Genomic DNA, 23,767 nt, shown 5'->3' with positions numbered 1-23,767 from the left:
ACGTACTCCCCCTCGCACTTGCCAATATGTATGCTTGAACAGACCACTTGAAATGCGTTATTCCTCTACCAAGACGTATATTTGATGTCCGCATTGTTGGTTACAAGCGCCACCCATCCAGGATTTCTGTGTCGTTATAAATAGTCAAGTCGAAGTAATGCACTTGTCTTTCTCCGCCCCGGCCGAAGTTCTCAGAGGTTATGTTGAGAAGGGTAGCTGAAGTTGTTGATGATGTCAGGTTCGTTAACCCAGGGAAAGCATCGTCGATCAATTTCGAAATTTCCTGTGGGGTGTAAAAGTCGGCGCCCTTAGCTTCGATGTTCTTCTGGAAGAACGAAACGTATTCATGCGTGTGATTGACGTCCACGATAGCACTGAAGGTATCGGCTGACAATGCATGGCCGGGTATGACGAGATTAGGTCCGAGGCCCGCGATGAAGTCGAGAGTTTTGAGCCAAGACTCCGTCAGGGCAGGTGTGAGAAGGTCGGCGAGCCAGGCATGCATTTGGTGGCCGTAGACGACGTCACCCGCGATCAGCGTCTTGCTCGACGGAATCCAGAAAGCAGACAAGTCGATCGTGTCGCCACCAACGTTCTTTAGTATCTCGATAGGGCACTTCTCATCGCCTGGGAGGGTGAAAAAAGAGAAGTTATAAGCGGTCGGGATTGCGGGAATGGGGGCGATGACGCCGGGACCGTAGGCGGCAGACCAAAATTCAGTCTAAACAGTGCAGTTGTTAGCCATACCCCTGTGACATGTCGCGTGAATGCTTGCCTTGTTGAGAGCCTCGTTCTGGATTCCATGCACTGTCTCAGGCGTAGCGTAGTGCTTGGCGTCGGGGAAATGTTGCAGAAAAGCCTTTCCGCTCAAATAGTGATCAGGATGATTGTGCGTTGTGAAGGCGGCCAGTAGGGGCTTGTCAGTGGTGTTCTTGACCCAAGCAGCCAGGTCTTCGGCGGCAGAAACGGCGAGGGGCAAGTCAACTATCGCAGCAGCTTGAGAGCCGATAATCAGAGTTGACACAACATCCAGCGAAAATCCCGGGCTGATGTGACTTTCGACCCTGAGACTGCAGTCGCATGATGCCATAACTGGCTGGAACATTGCCAGCAGGGCGGTGGAAATAACGACGCTGGTGAGCATGGTGGCGGGCTCCAAGCTCTGTACGGTGTTTGGTAGTGAGAAACTTGAGTGACCTTTGCTTCGATGTAATGGGAGCACCAGCAGGCAGGCCCAAAAGTCTTATTTATCTCAAGAATTGTATTTACGAAGCGTCCGCTCATCATTTTGCTTCCGGAAGCTGAGTTGAATATTGCGAGTGATTGAGTCCACTCGGATGTAGCCCGAAAGCACGGGACCATTTTGTTTCCGCAACCACCCTTTCCCTCCCGATACGTCCACTTAGGCATGAGCTTGAAAGCTACGGTGATTAGTTGATAAGCCGGCTTCAAAACCTGAGATCAATCTAATACATACATCCGGTCATCAAGAATTCAGATGATTGCCCTGAGTTGAGGGATAGTCTAGTTACCCTATGCGTCTCATGCCCAAACATTGTAATTGCTGAGCCTCCCGGCCCACATGCGATGATTTCCGCTCCACCAATAGAGACTTAATAAGGATAGGGAGGCAAGTGCGCGGGCTGGAAACGGTGAAGATTCTTGTTTAGACATTGGAATGCGTTGACTGCATGGTCAGTGATAGGGACACGATGGATCTCATTGCGCATATTACCAATTGAAGCCGTCAAGTGAAGCTTCCGGAATCAGAATGGGTCGTCAAATTACCAAGTGTGCTGGAGTCATACTTTCTAGCTTGGCGCCTCCACTGTTAAGATGTAATCAGGTGGATAAGTGGCTCCTTCCACGCTCAAGAAGGCAGGGCAGCCGTGAAGGCTGGACATAATTGCCACAGGCCCAGCGACAGCGTGAGATTCCATGGTCCATGGATAAGATGGAACGCCCTTGGCCAACCCTTCGGATCCTTTTTCCTCTGTTTCAGAACGGACTTTGCTTTTGAAAGCAACCGTAGATAAATGTCCAACTCTCCGCTGAAGACTCTGGCGTGAATAGCTAACTAACTGCTACTCGCTCGATGAGACTTGGCATCTCGTGTTCTGCGAAAGAAATTGCGATCTTATACTCAATGTCAGTACATTGTTCTGCGGATTGCCCTAACTCTCATCCCATCAACTGGCTGTGCGGTAATCTGTCGAGACTGTCGATGGTCAGCGAGCGTGGGTAGTTGAGCGCATTCCAATCTTACATTGTAGATATCCGACTCAGTGATGTGCCTTCCTTTCGCGTCCAGCAATGGATCGCCATTTGCTCCAAGAATAGGACTGCCCAGTCCTTGCTTAACGAAGTCGTATCGGCCGACAAGAACAACAAGAATCACCTTGGCCTCAATATTGGCTAGTTCCTGCCCGATGCAATTTCGAGGTCCCCTCTCAAATGGCCTCCAAGATGAGAGGGGGATGTGACCGTTTTCAAATTTGGCACTGGCTTGGGGATCGGTAGCTGACGCATCAAGCCATCTTTCCGGGACAAAATCGTCCTTTGTTTCCCCGTAGACCTGCGGGTCTCGATGGATCAAGTAGTTGCAGTTGTATAGCATCAAGTCGTCGGCGCAAACACGGCTACCATCAGGTAAAACCAAGTGGAATCCGGTTGCTGGAGGGGAGTATCTCGCTGTCGCAGCTGGAGGATGCAACCGCAAAACCTCCTTTATGACCGCAGACGTGTACCTTAGCTGACCAACGACCTCGTCTCCGCCTTTATCAATCATTTCAAGGACACGATCTAGATCAGCACTCTGGCCGAAAACCTGATCTAGTTCGTTCCGCATGCGCGCAAGTGTTTGCGGATTGCTTGAAAGCTCATACAAGGCCCATTGTAACAAAATGCTTGTCGTGTCGTGCCCAGCGAACAGGAACGTCTTTAATGCGCTAATGATGTCGTCCATAATGGGTTGAGTGAGGACATTGATGTCTTTCAGGCTGAGGGCGAGGACACTGCGATTTGTCGTGTTACTGTCTGCTTTGTAGAGATCGAATTTCCGTCGAACAACGTCCCCGAGAAAGGTATCCAAGGCCTGTCCGAGCCGTCGTCGCTCCCAGCGTACACTGAAAGAAGGCAATAATGATGGAGAACCATCGTCACGGTACGTCGCGGCAAACCGTTTGTAATTTTGGATGAAGTCATTCTGTAGTGCGTTTGGATCTTGGGCGTGGAGATCTTCGTCCATAGTCACAGCTCCTAAGTTTTGATCAGCTACATCTCCTAGTGAGCTTCAATGGGATCTGAGTACCGATTATATCGAACGTGAGGTTAGTACAGGGGGAGGAGAAATCAAACACATCTGCCTTGGCCGCATGCTCGTCTAAAATCTGCACGAAGATCTTTGTTTTGTCAAGGACGACCGACAACAAAGTCATCAAATGCTTGGGCGCAAAGCCAGGATTGAAGAGTTTGCGCAATGTCTTCTAGTGATGACCCTACTCCGCCAATGTCGTAAGTACAATCCGCTGTTTCTGATACTATTGCCACTCACAGATTCCCAAATCAACGAATGGTCGCCAACGAGCGGCAGATATTCCTTGAACGAAGGCGACTTCGGTAGGCTGTAAGGCCATAGCTGGGATTGCTTCGAAACCTGCTCGGCTACGTCATGGTTTCTGATCAGGAGCATGGGTTCGTTCAGTGGCCAAAAGTCAATGAATAAAACCGGAGGATTGCCGGCTTGCTCCATGAGGTCGCCAAAGACCGGATCTGAAGTTCATTGTCAATAATCAATTATTGGTCCATCGGTGAAATACATACCAATGTCTCCATCAATGCGGTCTCGATCTTTATGGACCTTGCGAAGAGTTTGGAGATGCCCCCAGATGAGGGATGATTTCAGCTGAGGAACGTTTGCATATTTGCGGAATCGACGATAATGTAACTTGTATTACAGGTAAAGACAGATGATAGGTAGGGCTAAAAATAGCAACATTTTGCCCCAGAGTCCAGCAATACTGTGTTTAGTTGGCAAGGCAACAAAACGTGATAGGCCAAGAAGGGTATTACAGTGCAACTTTCTCAAAGGAAGAACTTAGATTTATGTGAACTTGATTTGGAAGCGACTACTGCAGAATTGGTCAAGGGTGCGCTGAGCTTGATGCAGGTTTCGTATTCACTGGTCGTCGGATTCGTATAACCACAGGATGTCGGGTTCGTATAGCCCCTGTATGTCGGGTTCGTATTGCCACTGGATGCATTGTACGGATAGCAGCAGAGCAGTCCTCTTTGCACGTTCCACTTGCAATCCACATGTACAGCCTGTTGGCTACGCTGAATGGTGTCAATTACGGTTGGATCAAGCGGATTACGCGGCGGAAAACACGGATTAGCGATAGGTCAGGAGGTACAACGTAGCTGATGTAGGATGGGGGTGGGGTTTGATCTACATTCAAGACGTCCGGGCGGCAATTGATTTATCGTCGGGGTCCGACTAGAGTCCGCCCAGCGGCCTAGAGAAATCTCTATTGCCCCTCATTACTCGCTGTTAAGCTTCCTTAACCAATAACCTAGCGACTAAGGGAATTGTAGGGAGCCATTATGACTTTACAACGACATACTGAAACCACTGTCAGCTTTCAACCTAGCTTATAGTACATGATGAGGTATTGAGACTGCGCCAATCATCGCTTTTGTACTGCAAGCTCTTGATCTATGCATGTGGTGGTTGAGAAAAGGAACCGCTCTACTCCCCCCTGCAAAACCTCGGCACATACCTATTCGCAGAAAGTTCAACAATTGATGTGCGATTACTCCCCCCAGAGGAAACCTTTATCTGGTGTGCGTTCTCACTTAGGGCCGAAGCATGATGAATGGCAGACTTTGACGGTAGGTGCGCGTCATATCAATTGTTGTGCATATTGCCAAGTTCAGTAGCTCGCGAGTTCGCATCAACTGAAAGACAACCTATGGAGGGCCGCTCATCGAAAGCCCAACCAGGGCTCCTTAGAAGCTGAGTAATACTACGTATCATATGCAAATGAGGTTCACCACAGTTGTAATCACAACTGGACTTGATACTCCGTCTTTGAACGGTAACTTCTAACTATGTCCCAAGTAGTTCTGCTTTCCAAATGCCATGTATTGCTGCCTTCTCTCCCGAGATCCAATTTACATACGAGTATCTCAACAATTCCACAACCGAGATAATTCGTTCATAATCTACGGAGGCGATCTGCGATCAATTGAAACTGCTGCAACTCATATCATGAGGTCGGTCCTGAATGGTCGGGTTGTAACGTCAGATTTCGATGAGCGGCCTAGCCAACTTCAGTAAATCCTCCACATTACTCAGGAATATTTCAGGCTGTTCCAATGCAGCGAAATGCCCGCCCTACGAAGGCGTTCAGTAAGTTTAAGGAAAACCGATAAGAGGGACAATGGAGGCTTTACCTTTGATTTCGCTTGTAGTACACCAAGTTCGGATAAGCTTTTTTGGCCCATGCTTCGGGCATGAGAATGTTTTCCGCTGGAAATACCGAGTATCCGAAAGGTTTCGCTTTGGAAGTTGGAACATTAAACAACTTATTTTCTACGGCGGCTTCCGCCATGGGTCGATATGGGTAAAGGTTGCGTGAGAAAGAGTTCGTATGCCAATAGAAGGTGACCAATGTGAGAATGTTGTCGAGCGATAGGGGATATCTGTGGTCTGGCCATTCGATGAGCTTTTCCCCGATCCTGCAAGACATTTAGTTTCATAAGTTTCGCCTCAAAGGATCTCAACCTCTTAGAAACTATATGTTGACGTGCTGATAATGCTTTCGTGGAAAGCCTTACCAGGACAACGCAGCAAGCGGACTCGAAGCGAGAACAAGCCCGATCGTCGACGGCCTCAATCCGTGTTCGAGAATGTAAGACGATCCATTAGCACTGAAATCGTACATGTGCTGAACATGTTCAGTTTCCGTCGCGGTGGTGTTTGTATTGCTGAGAATTTCATCCTCAGATGAGGGTGCCAGCATGTTTACTTTGGTCTAGTCAGCCACAAAGAGCAGATCAAGCATACTTCCAAGTTAGCTCACTGTGAAATGCTTTGCATTCAGGGTATGTTGCCGACAGTATCCTAGCGATAAAGCTCCTGATATCACCTCCCTGGACGACATAACCCGACACGAAACCAAGGCTTCGCATCTGCTCGTTCATAAGCCTTGCTGCGTCGCTTAGAGTAAGCTCCACATCCGGCGGACCTCCAGAGAGCCCATAGTGTGGCAAGGAAGGTATGATGACATGGTATGGGAGTGTGTCCGCATTGTACTTTGAAGTCAGTAGGTCCAAGACTGGGAGAAATTCTGTGACCGACCCAGGCCACCCATGTAAGAATAGGAGAGGTAAAGCGTCTTTTCTCTGGGAAAAGAGGGCAATGAAGTGAATGTTTGTGACACCAAGATTGTTGTCGTCGATTGGGATGTTGAAATTAGGGAACCTATTGATATGGTTTTCCTTGTCCCTCCAATCAAAATTGATCCATGCCTCCTTTGCCTCTGCAAGCCATGATCTTGTGGTGCCAAATTGGATGTTCTGGTGCTGGTTATACCAGTCATCTACGGCAACGCTGGAGACTGACAATGAAGTTCGAAATCTCTCTAGTTTGTCTGCGGTAACATGAAAGTTGAATTCTGTTGGGTTTGTGGATAAGTTGAGAGGAATGGAGCTGAACAGGGTGGCCGAGCCCGTTGCTGCCAATAATGCAGCCAAAGCCGGCAACAGAAACATCATGATGCCGACGGTGTAACAATTTGAAGATGATCGGTTGTTTCAATTTGAAGTACATCTCAGAGAATTCTAAGGCTTTTGAATAAAACGCTGGCATCATTATTAAGCACTGAGAGAATTCCGACGCGCAGAGACGCAAATCAGATATGTCTGGTTGGAGTGGTCAGCTGCCATCGAGATGGTTCTCGCAAGGATGGTAAAGTTCATCCGGTCTAATCTTTGACCCGTTTCTCCTGGCGTGGTTCATCAATCGGGTAATTTTCCGACGGAGCTGGTCAGGAATTGAATCGTATCCGACCGTACGCCCGGGCCGGCGTCCGGGACGGAGGACTTTTGGTATCTATCTAATCTGTCGTGATTCCATCATGACAGATCATAATATCTTCGAGATAAGTAAGGAATGAACAGCTATTTCGAAAATATCACGTAGTACGGGACGCGACATTGAGTGATCAGTAATCCCAACAATGCGGTTGGAATATTGCGCCGACTCTGAAGCTATGGAATTCTTGTGGAGCGACGGAACCCACGCACATCACCCGGAGTCTATCTGTTAGACCTAGATAGCGCTTTATTCCCCCCTGTGTCAGTATCCACACGTATTTGTAATACTCCTTTTGCCCCTAGTCTCTTCTCAGGGTGGCCGAGTCACGAGTTTGCCCTGGTAGTAAAGCTCCTTTCGATTAGACGACCGTTGGAATCCATGCGATCTGCATACGCCTTGTCCGCATTTTGATGAAACTTCTGGTAACGTAGTTCAGTCTCATGTGTTTTGAGGTGTGATATTATTCGCTTTCCCTGTAGTTATCTGGGCTGCTAGTTTGGCGACTTTGTCAACGCCTGGCATCATATGCACAGACGCACAGCGGTGAAAGGCCCTCACAGTCTGAGGAAATTTTCTTGAAAAACGACTTTGCATTTGGGGCAAAGTTAAGGCTGAGACTTTGACTCTGGGACAAGTAGGAGTAATGCCATTAAGAATATGAGATTGAAGTGGACAGACGCCGCCTGACGCCAGTATTGTCAAATCAAGGGCCTCGCCAATTGCTTCTCAAAATCCATTCTTCAAACGTGCTGGCCTTGACCCCAAAATCTTCCCATGAGCAGTCATCCACGGGATTCATTGTCCCGTAGCATATCTTATCTTTAGGCGCATGGGCAACCCATTGCACCATTTGCCGGATGTCCTCTTTGAAGCCCTCTCCGGCCACGGAGACAACAGTAGACGTCCAGTCCTCCAGACCAACACTTTCAAAGCGAGCGGGAATACCTGTCATACTAGAGAAGACACTAGCCAACTCTCCGAAAGAGATCTTAGGACTTCCAATGGGATACGTCTTTGATGCAGTTTTAGACGTTCCCGCTATCAGTAAAGCTAGGTAAAACAAGGTTAGCGATTCCAATTCGGTCCCAGCGGTGTCACATACATACCGCGAACAAATATTCCGACATCGTGCCCTACATCGACCCATTCACCAACTGTCGACTCCGGAACTGCAGCGCAAAATCGCACTGTACCGTCGTCTGTTGCATACATCAGACATCAGCATCTACTCGTTGGTGAACGTTTCTTACCATCTCGGCGGCAGTAGTTAGGCCATTGAAGGTTGTCGTAGAATAGCCCTATTCAGTCCCATCAGCCCTTGACAACATGAATTATCGTAGGAGCTCATAATGCGCCAGCCTTACCCGGTATCAGGGTTGTGACGGCGGGCAATCGCTCTCTCGCCTACTGGTCAATCCGTGATTTGAAGTCAAAATGGAACACCTTGCTGTAGCGCCCGTTGCTAGCGTTCTCGATGTTTGGCAAACTACTGAAGATAAAATGCTTGACACCGGTCTTTTCAGCGGCATCGACAATATTCCGCCCAGCCTCGAGCTCGTGCCGTAGGTCTTCCTCTTGGTGGTACATTGTTCCCGCAACGAAACTCTGCGTCATGGCGAAAACGCCATAGGAGCCTTCGAATGCCTCTGCCAAACTCTTCGAGTCATAGACGTCGCCGCGGGTAAGTGTAAGCCTCCCGTGATGGCCGACCAAGGCTAAAAGGTTTCGAGCAGCCGCGCCATCTGGATCTCGGGTGATCGCACGGACATCGAAGTGGTGAGGTGCATCTAGAAGGGCCTTGACAATACCTCGACCTTGGTTTCCTGTGGCTCCAAGTACTGCGATAAGCTTAGGCTGTTTTTGATCAAGGGCGGCCATTGCGTCGTGTTTTGATGGGTTTCTAGTTGGTCTAAACAAATGGAGGATTCATAATGATTTGCTTGCGCATTTAAGCAATTGACAGAACCTTCCATTGCCAGAACAATTTGTCACCATGGACGTCTTCTCGTCAAGCGAGGCCGTCGGAAATGCAATCTCTCCGGCCGTGACGCGTGAATTTCATTGATGGCCCAACCTCCGCCGCAATGCTCCACCATCTTAATATGCCGTCGGCATGATGCGGTGTTTGGAAGGTTTGTCAGCTATCTAGGAGGCACATATGGTCTTGTTTGGCATTAGGATCTCGAAAAGTCTTAGTATGTTATTCATGGTGCGGAGCATATCCCAACCAATCACGATTAGGCTCTGAGTCTGACAAACATAAACTGCCCAGACCTTTCCGAACAGGCACACGATAGATCCATCCTTATTATGTGAACGATTGAATCTTCCGAAGAAGGATTCGTCCATGGAGCCACTCAACTATCGGAGTCTCAACAAACACAATACACCCTTCGTAGATCGAGAAGAGAACATAGGTCTCGGTATTACAACGAATGATTTTAACAGGTCATGACTACTTGGTAACAATAACGAACAATGACACTTGGATCCGATCATATTCTTCTTCTCAGAACTTCACAACCAGCTTGCTCCCTGAAACCTTTCCTTGACGCAGCAAATCCAGCGACTCAAGCAACACCTCAATCCCGCCATCAACCACTTTGATGGGGGGCGGATTGAGTGAGGTTTGAATCTGAGGCAAGATCGCATAGAATCGGGCCAAAGCCTGGCGGTGCTCGATGTTTATAAGAAACTTGGGACCAATCGGAGGCAGCCAGGCGAACTCGCGGCCAAACACGGTAGAAAGCATGATCATATCGTATTTGACTCCAGGAACCTTGGATTCGCCTTGATCGAGCAACGTGACAATCTTTCCGCCCTGAGATTTGATGACGTTGGCAATGGCTGGTCCGGATCCTCCTTCAGAGAAGCAATCAAAAGCCATGGAAATATCTGGAAATGCAGTATCAACTTCTTGAATCCAGGTATCAGACCTGTAGTTGAATACATGATCCGCACCGTAGCGCTTGACGAGCTCATAGGAGTGAGGCGACGCTGTCGTAACAACGGTGTATCCTGCAAGCTTCGAAAGCTGGATGGCGAAAAGACCGACGCTCGTGGAGCCTGCGTAGATGAAAATAGGTTTGTTCGTTGACTTGAACGCTAATGACTGCGGACCTGTTCCCGGCTCACCAGGCCATGGAAGACCCAAGTGAACGTTGACCGCCAGGACGGCTGTCACAGCCGAGACGCCGTACGTAGCTGCCTCTTCGTCGCTAACACTGCGGGATCTTCCAAGCTAGATCGCTATCCGTCTTGAGATATTCCGCAAAGGAACCCCGGTCTCGGTGTAGTCCGCCGTGAACAACACCGGCGACGCGATCACCTATCCTCCACGTTCCGGCCGCGGAATGCCCGACCTCGACGACCTCTCGGGCATAGTCACACCCGGCTATGCACCCTTTTGGGGAGATGACATCAATATGCTTGAAATCGCTAGGGTTGAGAGCCACAGTATGCCCGAGGCAGACTTATTTCCTGTTTTGCGAAAACTTGGAATTTCTTTCGTTGCGTATTCGCCGATTGCCGGGGGATTCCTCACCAAGACCAGAGAGCAGATCGAGTCTGGTGGGACCAGGTTCAGCCCGGATCAAATGTTCGGCATCTACCACAAGCTGTATGTCAAAGACAGCTACTTATCTGCACTTGAGGAGTGGGGGAAGATCGCAGAGGAGGAGCAAATCTCCAAGGCGGAATTGGCGTACCGTTGGGTTGTGTACCACAGTATTCTCCGCAAGCAGTATGGCGATGGTATCGTGTTCGGTTCCAGCTCTTTGTCCCAGATGGAAGAGACACTTTTGGCTTGCAACAGAGGCCCTTTCTCTGAGAAGGCAGTGGAGGCGATTGAGCAGATATGGGAGAAGGTGAAGGATGAAGCCGGCGTTGATAACTACCAAACTGTTTTCAGCGGCAACTGAAATAACAGATTACTCAGCTTGTAATAGGTAGTTGATAGCTCATTTGTTTTGCTTTTTCAAGTCATGATACGTGAAAAGTCGCCTTTGAATTTATTTCAAGGTAACAAAAGATGGCTCAGAGTATTTATTGCGATCTTGTTTTGAGGTTCCATATCATCAAACCATCTGAAGCGAGCTCGAGAGACGCCACGAGCCACAGAAATGTGATACGAGATGCAGTGGAGGTTGGCAGCATGAATCAAAAAAACTCGGATGCTTTTTGCTCATAAGGGTAGCAATATCATTTAGTCCCTTCCAGCAGGTTTGGTCTTCCCCATCAGAAGAATATCGGCGATTGGGCGGTGGTAAAGGTCTTTGCCGGCCCATGCTAAAGGCAGTCTGCCCCAAGATATGGTATCATATGTATTTGTGATTTGCATGGCGGAGATACGTTATCTCCCTTTTACTTCCGCTTTAACACTGCACGCAGCTGACAAAAGTGCAGCAGCGGAATTACTAGCATCGTTGCGTCACAATGACCAGTATTGAAACTTGTAATCGTTGTAAAAGACATATTTATCTATGACTTCCGCGTTTTCTACGTCAATATCACTCAGTCGACTTGGTCTTGCAATACATTCTTTTGTGATCATTGAGAACAAAATGGCTCCAAAATCTCAAACAGCGATTCCCATCGTTTTCGGGGCGATGACGATTGGGTCATCTAACATTAGCGGTCTCAAGGTCACCACCGTCGAAGATGTTAATAACATGCTAGATCTCTTCCAATCCCGCGGCCACAACGAGATCGACACAGCCCGACTGTACGGCGGAGGAACGACGGAGACCTATCTGGCTGACGCCAAGTGGGAAGAGCGCGGTATCGTGATGGGAACCAAGCTATATCCGAACAGCAAGACCTCTGGGGCCACGGGGCCACTGTCCTACACGCTGCGTGCTGGAGACGTCCGTCGCGGACTACTAGACAGCCTCAAGGCGCTCAACACCAACAAGATAGATCTCTGGTATGTCCATGGTCCAGATCGCGAAACGCCACTGGAGGAAATACTGAGCGAGGTCAACAAATTGCATGAAGAGGGACAGTTCAACCGTTTCGGTATCAGCAACTTCATGTCTTGGGAGGTGGCCAAGATCTGGGAGCTGTGCGACAGAAACGGCTGGATCAAGCCGACCGTATACCAGGATGCTTAAAACGCACTCCATCGCGGGGTTGAGTTGGAATTGATTACTTGCCTTCGCCACTACAACATAGCCCTTTACGAGTTCCAGCCGTTGGCCGCGGGATTCCTCACATCCAGGCAACGTCGCAACGACTTTCAGGAAGGCTCTCGGTTCGATTCAAAGCATGCTTTGAGTGCGATGTATCGAAGCAGATACGGCAGCGATGTTGCCTTCGATGCCTTGGAAATCATTCAATCGGCTGCAACGAAACATGGCCTCTCTGTGGCTGAATGTGCATTCAGATGGCTTTCTCACCACAGCGCCTTGAACAAAGAAAAAGGAGACAAGATCATTATTGGAGCAAGCAGCTTGAAGCAGCTGGAGGAAAATCTTGACGACTTGGAGAAAGGACCGCTGCCAGAGGATGTAGTGAAGGCAATGGAAGAAGCTTGGCTCGCTTACAAGGCCGTCGTCCCCAAGTATTTCCACTAAGGTTCCCAAGACCGTAATGAGTTCTTCAAAGGAAGCTACATTTTGGGGAATTATGTAAACAAGGATCTGGGTCGTAGCGTTGTCGACCCAATTGAAACACAAATGATGGCCTCGCTGCTCTTCTGTTGCGTCTTCCTATCCAACTTCCTTCCTTCAAACTTTGCCCGCGTTCACATGGCTAAGCAGCTGCCTCGGGGTCTTGAATCAATCGACGTAGAATCTTGCCCGAACCTGACTTCGGGATGGCCTTGGTGAACACGACCCCTCCTGTCAGTCTTTTGTATGCCGCGAGTCGGTGTTCCATGAAAGCTTCGATAGCTTCCACGTCGATTGTTTCGTTCGCTGGGACGATGTGAGCCTGTGGGCATTCCTGCCCGTTTCTAGGTTCCACAAAGCACGTCAGCGAAAGGCCTCTGCAATCAAGACGACGTGAATGGTTTGAGGAGACCACACTTACCGCATCACGCGTATCACAGCACAATCTTTAACAAGCTCATGCTCAAGGAGATGCCCTTCAAGTTCGGCGGGGGCAACCTGCACTCCGCCAACTTTGATGAATTCCTGGGCGTTGTTAGCAAGACCAATCGCTGCCCGGACTGAGACGGGAAGGAAGGCCCACTTTCTTTCGGTCAACAATGGTCAAAAGGCCGTTTCTCTGAAACTTGACAACGTCTCCAGTTTTCAGCCAGCCGTCTTCTGTCAAATTCTCTCGTGTTGCGCTTGGATCCTCGTAGTAGCCTTTGAATATGTTTGGGCCCTGGATGAAGGCCTCCCCCTCTTCCTCGTAGCCCAAGTCGCGGCCATCGTGGCCGACGACCTTCAGTCGCATGTTGGGAAGAAGGTACCCGACACCTTGGTGAGAAGGATCAAACTCGTCAGGAGCGAAGAGGGTAACAGCCATCGTGGCCTCGGTCATTCCCCAGCCTTGTCGACTGTGTGCCTTGTTGGGGTTGAAGATTTTCTCGAGTCTCTTAGAGACATCGGGCTGCAAGGGCGCTGCTCCGCAGACGAGAGACGTCACACTCGAGACATCATACCGCGATAAAAGATCGCTTTTCAACAACAGAACAACCACTGGTGGGGCTAGCAGGAGGTGCGTGACACGGAACTCCTGAATAGCACCAAGAAATGTATCTAAACGAAATTCCGGTAGAACAACAGTCGTGCATGATCGTCGAACGTTGGCCACGCAGCACGTGAGTAAACCACCTAGAGCCCTCATCAGTTATCACGGTTGCGTTCGTCTCACTTTCCTGACTTACTAGCATGGGAGAATGCGGAAAATATGCAATGGACATCGTGCATCGTTTGATCCGACTCCTTCGCCTCGGGCCTGGCATACTCGATCAAGGTGAAGTGTTTGTTCGCTGTTGGCCACAAAGTTGTAGTGTGTGATCATGCATGCTTTGATCTTTCCCGTAGTTCCGCTGCTGAAATTCAGGGCAGCAATCCTTGCTGAATTGTCAACTCTTGTCATATTAAGGCAAGGAAGGTAGCGTTATTACTTCTCTGTCAACACTCCTGTGTCATTTTCAACCTGCCATACCAGCGGTTCGCCGAACAGGTCACCTATGTGTCGGAATCCACCGGTCGCAGCCTGATCTTCCCCGTCAAGGAGTATGACCGAGGACCTCGGCAAGCCAACAGCGTCTGCAGCCTCAAGAACCTTGTCGAGTCGCTCAGTGTCAGTGAAAACGAACTTCGCTCCGCATAGACTGAGTTGCTCAACAACTTCTAGACGCATTTTAGTAACAAGCAAACAATGAGAAACAAAGCCCTTACCTGTCGAGGTATGTTGCGAATTCGCGCCGGAGAAGATCCCACCGGCGCAAATCGCACCAAGAAACACTACCGGGTACCAAATCTAGAACGATGAGACTTTAGAGTCCCAAGCGGATGACCATTTCGTGACCTCTTACTTACGCAATTCTTGGCGAATGCAACGACAACATCATCATCCTGTAACTTGAGGGTCTGGCGAAGGCCACCGGCAAGTCTTTTCACGCAGGTCTCTAGTTCACCCTTGCGCAATGCTTTCGAAGGCTTCCCTGCGTCAACAAAAAGAGGTGCATCACTCTGCAACGCTGGCGTCCCTGCGTTCTTGGTCAACTACGCTACGGCAAATTTTGTAGAGTGGTCATTTGAATCTCACCAAACACATAAGTAAGGATATCCACTGCGGGGATGTCGATTTGATAACGAGAGGAGAAAATCATGGTGTCGGAGATGGTGGTTCGTGCCCAACCTTGCAATTAGGTCCCTGAACATGCGCTTTCTCCGACGATCTTTATACCAATGTGAATCGATCAAGTACGAAGACAGCGACAGTTCACGTCAAAACCCAGGAGCGCGATCATTCAATGCTCTCCGCGCAATGGAAGATGAACACGGTAACTCCGTCTATACGATGTTCCGCAGTTTTGGCCTCCCTTGCACGACTTCCGTGGCTTTGCATATCGCCAAGACAACGGACCTGCTGCTTTCGCCAGCAGAATTCTGTGTAACAGGATGTCATATTTGAGATGGAGCATACGTCAACCACGTGTTCGTGATATGGAAACATACTGCAAGGGTATTGCAACTCAGAGCGTCCTCAATATGATCTTTCAGAAAAGCATCTAGCCTTCAGCCCATGGAAAGTCTGGTCTGGACCATTAATTGAAGCGAATGAATAGCCTTGGCCCCGCCGATGCCGCTGAAGCGAAAATAAACCACCGTGTAAAGTGGGGTGGCTGCCTCTATGTGTATGTTGACAGCGCATATCCATATCGCTTAGTATCGTGAGATGTGGCTCCAGCTCAACGGACTAATGGCATCCCAAGTTTGATCGATCCAAGACCCTGGCCAAGCGCGCATTTGTGATCTTCAGATGCAGTGATCTACCACTAATGCGAGGAAGTTCACTGCATATGCGCGAACTTCCGTGCTTTCCACGGAGACGCGCCGTTGAAGGTTCACGGAGGTTCCTACCGAGTCCAGTATTCCGGATGGGTTGGGCTCCGATCCATTGATGAAATATTACTGCCTCATGTGGGTCACTAAGGGCACTTGACGGCCGCGCGTGTTCATGACGGAACGGCCCGCAAAGAAGCCAGCCGGAACTAGAGCAGGTGATTTGCCGACAAGAAGTGATGGGACTGTCGGATAGTGATCCATGAAGGGATGCTCGAGTCAGTGAAATCCCGTCGGTCATAGACGGTCCAGCACAAACACCGTCGTTGCGCCGGTTGTAGGGACCTACGGATCTCTAGGGATGTGCCGGACATTCAGAAGTTGATACATCATAGCCGCGCCTAGGGCAAGTTTCACACCTCCTCGGTACTGCCTTTTTAGGCCTCCATGCCGAGATCAAAAATATTGATTTCCACAAATCTATGATTAGTGAGCTTTCATAGACGTTGTTCGTTTTCATGAGGGGCATTGAGTGTCTCCGTAAGTGATGAGAGTTGGCTGTGGGTCAAGCGAGGCCAGGTTGACAGAGGGGAAGAAACACCCTAAGAATATTGCCACGCGAGTGACATGTCAGCATGGACCAAACATGGACGTGTCAGTCATGGAGCGATATTCTGAATCGAATCTACTCCTGTTACCCTGTATGATGAAGGAAGCCATGTCGCTGTACTTTTAGCATGACCACCAGGTTCTATTGCAGTTGTGTTGAAACCGGTTGTGCTCACTTCTATCATCTGTGTTGGGAGACATTCCTCCATGAACCATCATCCCATGGCGTAAGAACTATCCCTAAATTCTTACTACGGTACACAGCAGACTATTTGTGATCTCTTATTAAACCGTAGTTCAGGGGCTTGGAGTGAATGGTGAGACTTTCTGCCTCCCGCCTTGCCATACCCCTTTTCAATTTCATAATCATAACAGCTGACTTGAGGTCGGCTAACAAGAACGCTGGGCTGAAATATTCAGTGGAATACCGACTGCCAAAGCAACCTTTCATTGCCGACGTGAGAACCGGAAGATGTTCGTGATCATCTTTCTGCCCACGGATCCAACTGAGCAAATATTCCGAACTTTAAATCACGAGATATTTCCCCGAGTATGAAATGAATGTTCCAGTTACGTATCGGATCTATCTTCGATTGGCTGTCTATTGTTGGAATCTAAATATTGAGGCCACTCATGGTGTTGACTCCGCTCACGCCTTTGCTTCCAAAGGCACCAGCTCGAACAAGACGGTAAGCGAAGGAGGGCACATGTGATGCTGCTTGATGCATCGCCAACCACCGTCTTGGAATACTCCTTCCCAATCCTCCACTGTGGGCAGTTTCACTCCCATGAGCGCGTGCCCAAACTCAAATCCCAACGTGAAAATCGGCAGAGCATCATCGGCCACAGCATGTCGGGACTCGGGGTCCCCGATCGAGATGCGCACAGTGTTGCACAGAAAGAAACGCTTGACGTTGGGAAAAGACCGGCAGAGTCTTTGCAAGGAGCTCACGCAGTTCTCCCTAGGCCAAAAGTCGTGACCCATCAAAAAGGAGGTCAACAAGTCGACTTCGGAAAACTCGTCGCGGTATTCGACCCGACGAGCTTCGCCCTCGAGGAAGGTGATGCGATCCCCATAGCCGCGCTTGACAGCGCCCACTTTGGCCACCTCAATCGCTGGGCCAGCAATGTCAATGCCGATGGCAGTGCTCCCGGGGTAGCAGTCCAGGACTTGCATCAGCCTTTCACCGCTCCCGCTGCCCAGGTCCACAGCAGATTTGAAATCATGATCAACCTTCTTGAGAGCATCAAGGAAGACAGAGTCAATGAATTGCGCATTTGCATCACGGCATGCGTACGCAATAGCGGCGGAGTCCCGGGAGTAGTATCTCCCCGAGCGATTCTCGTTGCGCAAGATGTACTGCATGTGTGAGAAGACACTACCGGAACCCAGGGCAAGCCAGTGAAAAAGACTCTTGGTACGGTATGCATCCTCAAGAAGTCGTCCCGGGCTGATGAAAATTCCCTCACGCTTGAGGATTTCAGCTGCCGACAGAGCGAGGACGAGGCCATGGGTCGACTGGACGTCTAGGTTGTACTGGGCTGCGAACTTGTCGACGTTCACAGGTTTCCCCTTGCGAATCTCGTCTAGAAGCCCCACCTCCCAAGCGGCACCAATGGCACTAGCCGCGATGTAAGAGTTGAAAATCTTGGTGACATCCTGCTCAGAGGACGTGGTGATAGGTTGCAAGTTGATGATCGAACCCATGTTGATTGATGGTAGTTGGAGGCTTGCTGCAGTGATAACGTGATTTTGGAAGTTTAAAACGAAATGGCTGATCTTTTGAAGCAGGCTGTTGACCGTGAAGGATGGTCCGAAGGTTTTTGACTGACTTGGATTGAGACAACAATTTTGGCATTAGCAACATAGACGATGGCCCCGGCATCCCACTTTATACCGGGCTGCGATGTTCGACCTGTACAACGTCTGCAGAGGCACCTTCCAATTCTTTCCAGCGACGTCTTCGGCAAACATCGTGTTGTATCGTGACGTATTGAAAGTCCACTATTCACGACGGGGGACCCAACGCAGGCTGCAGTGTTTCCGGGATGTGACCTCTTGCGGACTTCGGACTCTTCTGTCGGGAGACCTTCTTTCACGTCAGTAAACTTCATCCTTTGCATGTTGTGGAATCATTTCGACATGTCATTTACTGTGCCTCTTGCTTCGGTATTCCACAAGCCAAGTGGGCATTTTCTGCCCACGACACTGCAAAACAACACGGGACTTTGCTCGAAGACTTCACGAAAAGACCGGAAATGCCGTATTGGGCAAACCGAGACAGAACCACGAGGTTTACTGTTTGATTCTCTGTTCGTTGAGGTATATCTATGTTGCTTCCATCTGATGGATTTGTGTTCATTCCACATCATCATCAATCACAAGACCACAACTGAAACAACACGTGCAATTTCCCCAAAAACCCCTTTCTACCATTTCACATTTCTTGAATTATCCCATCATGTCTCCCAGTGCTCAATACACTCCAGTTGGCACTGAGACTACCTCTGAGCGTATCAGCGCTCCTATCAAGATGAAGTCGCTTGTCCCGGCCTACGACATTGTCGATGGCTGCTGCGTCTGGCATTGGCGAGACAAGGAGTCCGCTGCCGACGGCTGGATCGTCATCGACTCTCCTGTGCCCACAGCTGCCGGTGGTGGCTTGTTTCTTCACTCTAACGCAACCTCCGACGAGGTTCGTGATGTAGCTCGCTCTATGAGCTCGAAGCTTGCCGTTTCCTCACAGCCCCAGGTTGTGGGTGCTAAAGGAGGCATTCGGTTCCCATCGGAGGACCCACAAGCCCCTCTGGTTCTCGAACGCTTTATTCGTGACAATGCCGGCGTCCTCTCGGTCTACTGGGGCACTGGAGGAGATCTCAACACGGACCACGCGGTCATAGACAAGCATGCCAGAGCCTACTGCACTCCTGGTACTTCAACGGCTCTGGATGCGCTGTACCGCGCCCTGGGCTATACAGGGCAAAGTTTCGCAGATATACCAGCTCTGCTTGAAGAGAGCATCGACAATAACGGATGGTCTCTGAGCGAGTATTGTGTTGGCTATGTCATGGCTATCACCCTGAAAGAGCTTCTCTCTCGCGCAGACCCGACTTTGATGGGACGAGCTCGCCTAGTGCTTCAGGGCTTCGGATGTGTCGGTGCCACCTTCGCCCTAGCAGCGGAGCAGTTGGGCATCGGACGTGTTGTGGCAATCTCCAGCCAGTATGGCTTTTACATTGACAACGACGGCATAGACTGCGTCGCCATTGAACACGCGCGCCGCAGCGGGGCTGGAATCTATTTCGCCCCAGGCTTGGATCCCAGGAGTCTCGAAGCCGGCCTCTCCCAGGCTGAGCTCTCATCCGCCGTAAGGCGGGCTCATCTGACGAGGAGCATCTTGCCAATTTCCTTGTCGGGGCCGAGGGCGAGGCTTTCGTACCCTGTGCTGGACGATACGTTCTTACGCCAAAGACAATTTCTGCCTTGATCAATCATACGTTCGCTAAAGTCTCTGTCTCGTCCCGATTTATCGTCGCTGGAGCCAATAACGTCTTCAGCCCCGCTGAGAGCAGAGAAGAGACTCTTTCGAGTCTGGACTCTGCTTCTATTCGAATGCTCCCTGAGTGGATCAGCAATTCCGGCACTTCGAATCTGTTCATGCGAGCCTGCAGTGGTCTCGCCTTGAGAGGTTACAGTGCTTCCAACCTTGAAGCGTGTGCCAATGACACCAAGGCTTTTATCAATGCGGTATTTGCCAAGATTGGATTGTCGGGGACCAATGTTGCCTTGTGGGATGCTTGTCATGATTTGGTGATGGCGCGAAGAGCAGCTGGGGCGGTCAACCGCCTCGGAGTCAAGAGAATGTCACATTTTACTCTGACTACGCCAAATGTTGCTCGAGCTGGGGAGACTATTGAGCGCGTGTACAACGCCAGGTTCAACGAGGACAAGACACTTTATCAGCTTCCTGGGGGTGACGATCCTACATTGAGCATCGTCAGGGCGCCCGCAGGAACCGGCCCTGGTGACATTGGCCTTTCAATGCGGTTCTCCGTCTACAACTTGGCGAGGGCTCGTGCAATGCTGGAGGCTGACGGGGTCGCCTTCCACCAAGTCAAACTTGAGGATGGCTCAAATGAGCTTGTTCTCAAACGTGAGGAGGCGGGATATCCAATAAGTCTTGCACAGGCCCCTGCTCGGGAGTCCTCCAACAGTGCCTTCTCCAACTCCTCCGAGGCGCTGAAGTCGGTTGCTGGGTTAGCCTACCAGCTCGATCATTATGCTGCCATCATGCCAGACGCCACCAAGATGAAGAGCTTTCACGAAAATATGATGGGTTTCACACACTTGCGGACTTTCACGGTCAACGCCGGTTCCGTTACCAACGGGGAAGACGACGGCTTGATGCATGTGATGGGATTGCCGTTTGATACCAAGCGGGTCCTGATTCTCACCGAGGGACTGAATCAGGATGCTGTATTCACGAAGCTCATCAACAAGCATTGTGGTGCTTACGTTCACCATATCGCTCTTGAGATAGAAGACGTTGATGCTGTGTTTGCAGAGGTCAGGGAACAGGGTTGGCAGACAACAGCAGATGCGCCCAGTACAGACCTGGCTACAGGGCTTCGGCAATTCTTCCTGAAGGAGGAAGAGATCGGGTGTATCTTGGAGTTGATTGGCAGAGGTGAAAAGGATGAAGCTCTGGCTGGAGCTGAAGGCGTGGAGGATGCAGCTGGTGCTGGCGGCTATGCCACTGGGCAAGGAGAGTTTCGTACGGACAATATTGTGGCCTTAGCTAGATCCCTAGACGCCTGATCTAGGCTCATTTCGGCTATAGAAAATGCACCTATGTAGTATGCAAGAAAGCCATGATCTCAATACCTAGCTGCTTTGCTTGAATTTAATTGCCAAATTGAAGCCTTTTGCCTGGTTCAGTGGCCATATATGCCCTATTGGATTAATGAGAGGGCGAGGCCTCTTAATCACCACTTGGTCAGGGTTATTCGGTAACCATCTTTCACTTCAATTACCTTCCACACGATGTGGGCCGACCTAAGGTAGACTTCTTAACGACGATTCCTTGCCATTTCTACAAGACGGCATCATGTCACTTTTCACCAATGATACCAGTCCTCGGAAACTAATTCGCCCCGGGAAGTGGGCGTTGGGGGTAATTGTCACCACGGCGAACACCTGTTCATTGAAACTAAACCAAACTCTATCATCAAATCACGTATGAGAAAGATGTAAACGAAGGTCAAGAAGAGAAAAAGAAATACCAGCTTTGTACTTCAGCCCCAAGCCCCCGCAGCAACAACGCACTCAATGAGTAATTCTTGGCGTTCTACATGCTCAACCTGAGCCTTCTCCAATTGCAGTCTGGCGATCCATCACCCGGGCCAAGTTAGTGACGAATCACGCGGCGCTTGTGGCCAAAGTCATAGCCGCCGTAGATCGAGGTAGACGAGCTGGCGGTGGCTTCATCAGATGTGCGGGTCTCCATTGTGGTGGGAGTGACCAGGGACGGCTTGGCCTCTGAGACAGTGGTGCCGGGGGAAGAAGTCGGGTAGGTATCGTAGCCACCGTTGATAGAAGAGGAGGGGGTGACGAGGGAGGGCTTCGCGTCCGAGACGGTGATGCCAGGAGTGGACGTTGGGTAAGAGTCGTAACCTCCCGAGATGGAACTAGACGGAGACTCCGAAGGGCTGACGGCTGATGGCTTGGCGTCAGACACGGTTGTGCCGGGAGAAGAAGTCGGGTAAGTGTCGTAGCCACCAGAGATGGAGCTGGAGGTGGTCACTGCGGATGGCTTAGCGTCCGAGACGGTGGTTCCGGGAGACGATGCCGGGTAGGTGCTGGACTGAGTGCTCGACTCGATGTTGGACTCGGTGCTAGACTCGGTCTTGTGCGTGGTGCAGGGCTTCTTGGTGGAAGAAGGCGACTCGGTAGCGGTGGTCACGTCATCGGAGGTTGTCTCGGTGCTGGTGCCCGAAGAGGTTGAAGTCGTGTTGGTCCAAGAAGATGAGGTGGTCGTGGGATAGCTCAGAGTAGAAGAAAGCTTGATGGAGCTAGTGGGAACGGTGTGCGAGGGGAAGCCGGTGGATATACCGGTGCCGGGGCTGGTCGAGCTGTAGCCGGTGCCGGTGCTGGACGGTAAAGACTTCGTCACGGTCACGATGATGGTGGATCTCAGGGTCGTCTTTGACTGGGATGCTGTGCCAGTCTCCGGGAGTTGGTCCGATACAGTGGTGTTGATGACCGTGGTGTAGGTGGCAGTGGTGTACGAGGGGCAACCGTAGGTGGTGCATGGAGCAGAGGTGGTGTCAACATCCGACGGGGTGGGGATGGGAATGGTCGGAAGTGTGGCTTCGGTGGTGGTCAAGGATCCCGGAGTGGTGCTAGGGATGGGGCGAGTGGTGTTGCTCCAGAGGCTGGAGCTGGGGTACGGCACGCTGCTAGCACCGGTGCCCGTACCGGTGGTGAGGGAGATACCCGTGGACAGGGTCAAGGTCTTGGTCTTGATTGTTTTCGTCCGGGTACGGGTCCTGGAAAAATATCAGTGAAGAATCCAAGTGAGAGACACAGAGGATGACTTACGTGGTATTGGCGGGCGAGTGATGAGAAGTGGTCAGACTGGGTAGCTGAGTTGAGACCGTGGTGCCAGGGGAAGATGTGTCCGGGGGAGAGACCGAAGTAGGGCTGGTTGAGGAACCGGTACCCAATGGAGCGGAGGAGGTCGGGATACCCGTGGTGGAGTTGGCGTAGCTAGTGGGAGTAGAAGGCTTCGGCGGGATACTGATTGTAGGCAAAGACGGAGTTGAAGTCCATGTGCCGGGCACTGAGCTGGAGGCTGATGCGGAGCAGGTGTAGAAGCACGGCTGAGTCTCAGTCACGGTGACTGTGACCGCAGTGGCGCAGTTGGAACCGCACGCAGTGACGGTGACTTCGTTGGTGATCTCAATGAGAGAAGTCACGGTCAATGTCGCCGGAGGGCGAGCAATGATGTGGCCGGCCTGGGGGATGGCGCTCACCAAGGAGGCACTGCCAAGTTAGCATGGTCAAAGATGACTGAGAATGACGACTTACCCAAGACCCAAGAGGGCGAGACCGGAGGCAGGAAAGACCATGGCGAGCAAGAGAAGTGGGAGTAAGAAACGAGTGTGATGCTGCGACGGTTCGTGCTGGCTGGAGACTAAACAGAACAAGACCGTCTTCTCTCGCCGGCTGCACTCCTTTATATCATGAAATGATTGTCCAACCTTCTATGCCGGCCAGAATAACACCACAGCCAACTCAGAGCCCGCACTCGTTACAACACGGACGGAAAACGGGATGCTCGGCAGACTCCCTCAGCACGCAAGCCTGCCCTCGATCTAGAACGGGCTTCGATAAGGGCTTGCCATGCAGCTGGCCGTCAAGTGCGAGCGCCACATCACTCGCTTTGAGTGTCTCGGTATTGCATGTCAAGGTAAACCGGTTTGTCTCTCATTGCCTCGACGTCGTTGGGGAAGGACAGTCGACCAATCGAATCAAACACCAAGATTTCCATCCTGCTGCAGCCATCTATCTGATCCCAGCCACAACGTCCCC

General features: G+C 50.6%; 9 protein-coding genes across 9 annotated transcripts; 4 read left to right on the top strand and 5 right to left on the bottom strand.

Annotated features, from left to right (window-relative positions):
• Window positions 1-100: 100 nt before the first annotated feature.
• On the bottom strand, window positions 101-1,144 carry COL26b_010364 (uncharacterized protein; the record flags this gene model as incomplete). Its single annotated transcript, XM_053183069.1, has 2 exons — window positions 101-627; window positions 748-1,144. 2 exons carry the CDS (start codon window positions 1,142-1,144, stop codon window positions 101-103), a joined length of 924 nt encoding a protein of 307 aa, XP_053032973.1.
• Window positions 1,145-8,503: 7,359 nt separating this feature from the next.
• On the bottom strand, window positions 8,504-8,977 carry COL26b_010363 (uncharacterized protein; the record flags this gene model as incomplete). The annotated part of the gene is made up of 1 exon (XM_053183068.1): window positions 8,504-8,977. One exon carries the CDS (start codon window positions 8,975-8,977, stop codon window positions 8,504-8,506), a length of 474 nt encoding a protein of 157 aa, XP_053032972.1.
• Window positions 8,978-10,049: 1,072 nt separating this feature from the next.
• Window positions 10,050-11,019, top strand: COL26b_010362 (uncharacterized protein; the record flags this gene model as incomplete). Its single annotated transcript, XM_053183067.1, has 2 exons — window positions 10,050-10,085; window positions 10,396-11,019. 2 exons carry the CDS (start codon window positions 10,050-10,052, stop codon window positions 11,017-11,019), a joined length of 660 nt encoding a protein of 219 aa, XP_053032971.1.
• A 642-nt stretch (window positions 11,020-11,661) lies between these two features.
• COL26b_010361 (uncharacterized protein) lies at window positions 11,662-12,210 on the top strand (the record flags this gene model as incomplete). The annotated part of the gene is made up of 1 exon (XM_053183066.1): window positions 11,662-12,210. The coding sequence occupies one exon, from the start codon at window positions 11,662-11,664 to the stop codon at window positions 12,208-12,210; it is 549 nt and encodes a 182-aa protein (XP_053032970.1).
• A 915-nt stretch (window positions 12,211-13,125) lies between these two features.
• On the bottom strand, window positions 13,126-13,573 carry COL26b_010360 (uncharacterized protein; the record flags this gene model as incomplete). The annotated part of the gene is made up of 2 exons (XM_053183065.1): window positions 13,126-13,233; window positions 13,292-13,573. 2 exons carry the CDS (start codon window positions 13,571-13,573, stop codon window positions 13,126-13,128), a joined length of 390 nt encoding a protein of 129 aa, XP_053032969.1.
• A 3,249-nt stretch (window positions 13,574-16,822) lies between these two features.
• COL26b_010359 (uncharacterized protein) lies at window positions 16,823-17,881 on the bottom strand (the record flags this gene model as incomplete). The annotated part of the gene is made up of 1 exon (XM_053183064.1): window positions 16,823-17,881. One exon carries the CDS (start codon window positions 17,879-17,881, stop codon window positions 16,823-16,825), a length of 1,059 nt encoding a protein of 352 aa, XP_053032968.1.
• Window positions 17,882-18,635: 754 nt separating this feature from the next.
• Window positions 18,636-19,661, top strand: COL26b_010358 (uncharacterized protein; the record flags this gene model as incomplete). The annotated part of the gene is made up of 1 exon (XM_053183063.1): window positions 18,636-19,661. The coding sequence occupies one exon, from the start codon at window positions 18,636-18,638 to the stop codon at window positions 19,659-19,661; it is 1,026 nt and encodes a 341-aa protein (XP_053032967.1).
• Window positions 19,662-20,035: 374 nt separating this feature from the next.
• On the top strand, window positions 20,036-20,992 carry COL26b_010357 (uncharacterized protein; the record flags this gene model as incomplete). The annotated part of the gene is made up of 1 exon (XM_053183062.1): window positions 20,036-20,992. The coding sequence occupies one exon, from the start codon at window positions 20,036-20,038 to the stop codon at window positions 20,990-20,992; it is 957 nt and encodes a 318-aa protein (XP_053032966.1).
• Window positions 20,993-21,581: 589 nt separating this feature from the next.
• COL26b_010356 (uncharacterized protein) lies at window positions 21,582-23,304 on the bottom strand (the record flags this gene model as incomplete). The annotated part of the gene is made up of 3 exons (XM_053183061.1): window positions 21,582-22,722; window positions 22,775-23,218; window positions 23,264-23,304. 3 exons carry the CDS (start codon window positions 23,302-23,304, stop codon window positions 21,582-21,584), a joined length of 1,626 nt encoding a protein of 541 aa, XP_053032965.1.
• Between the last annotated feature and the right edge of the window lie 463 nt (window positions 23,305-23,767).

This window comes from Colletotrichum chrysophilum, assembly GCF_026319265.1.
Source record: "Colletotrichum chrysophilum strain AFK26 chromosome Unknown scaffold_110, whole genome shotgun sequence".
Classification (NCBI taxonomy): Eukaryota; Fungi; Ascomycota; class Sordariomycetes; order Glomerellales; family Glomerellaceae; genus Colletotrichum; species Colletotrichum chrysophilum.
The sequence above is the reverse complement of the archived record's forward strand: the minus strand, read 5'-3'. Positions and strand labels throughout refer to the sequence as shown.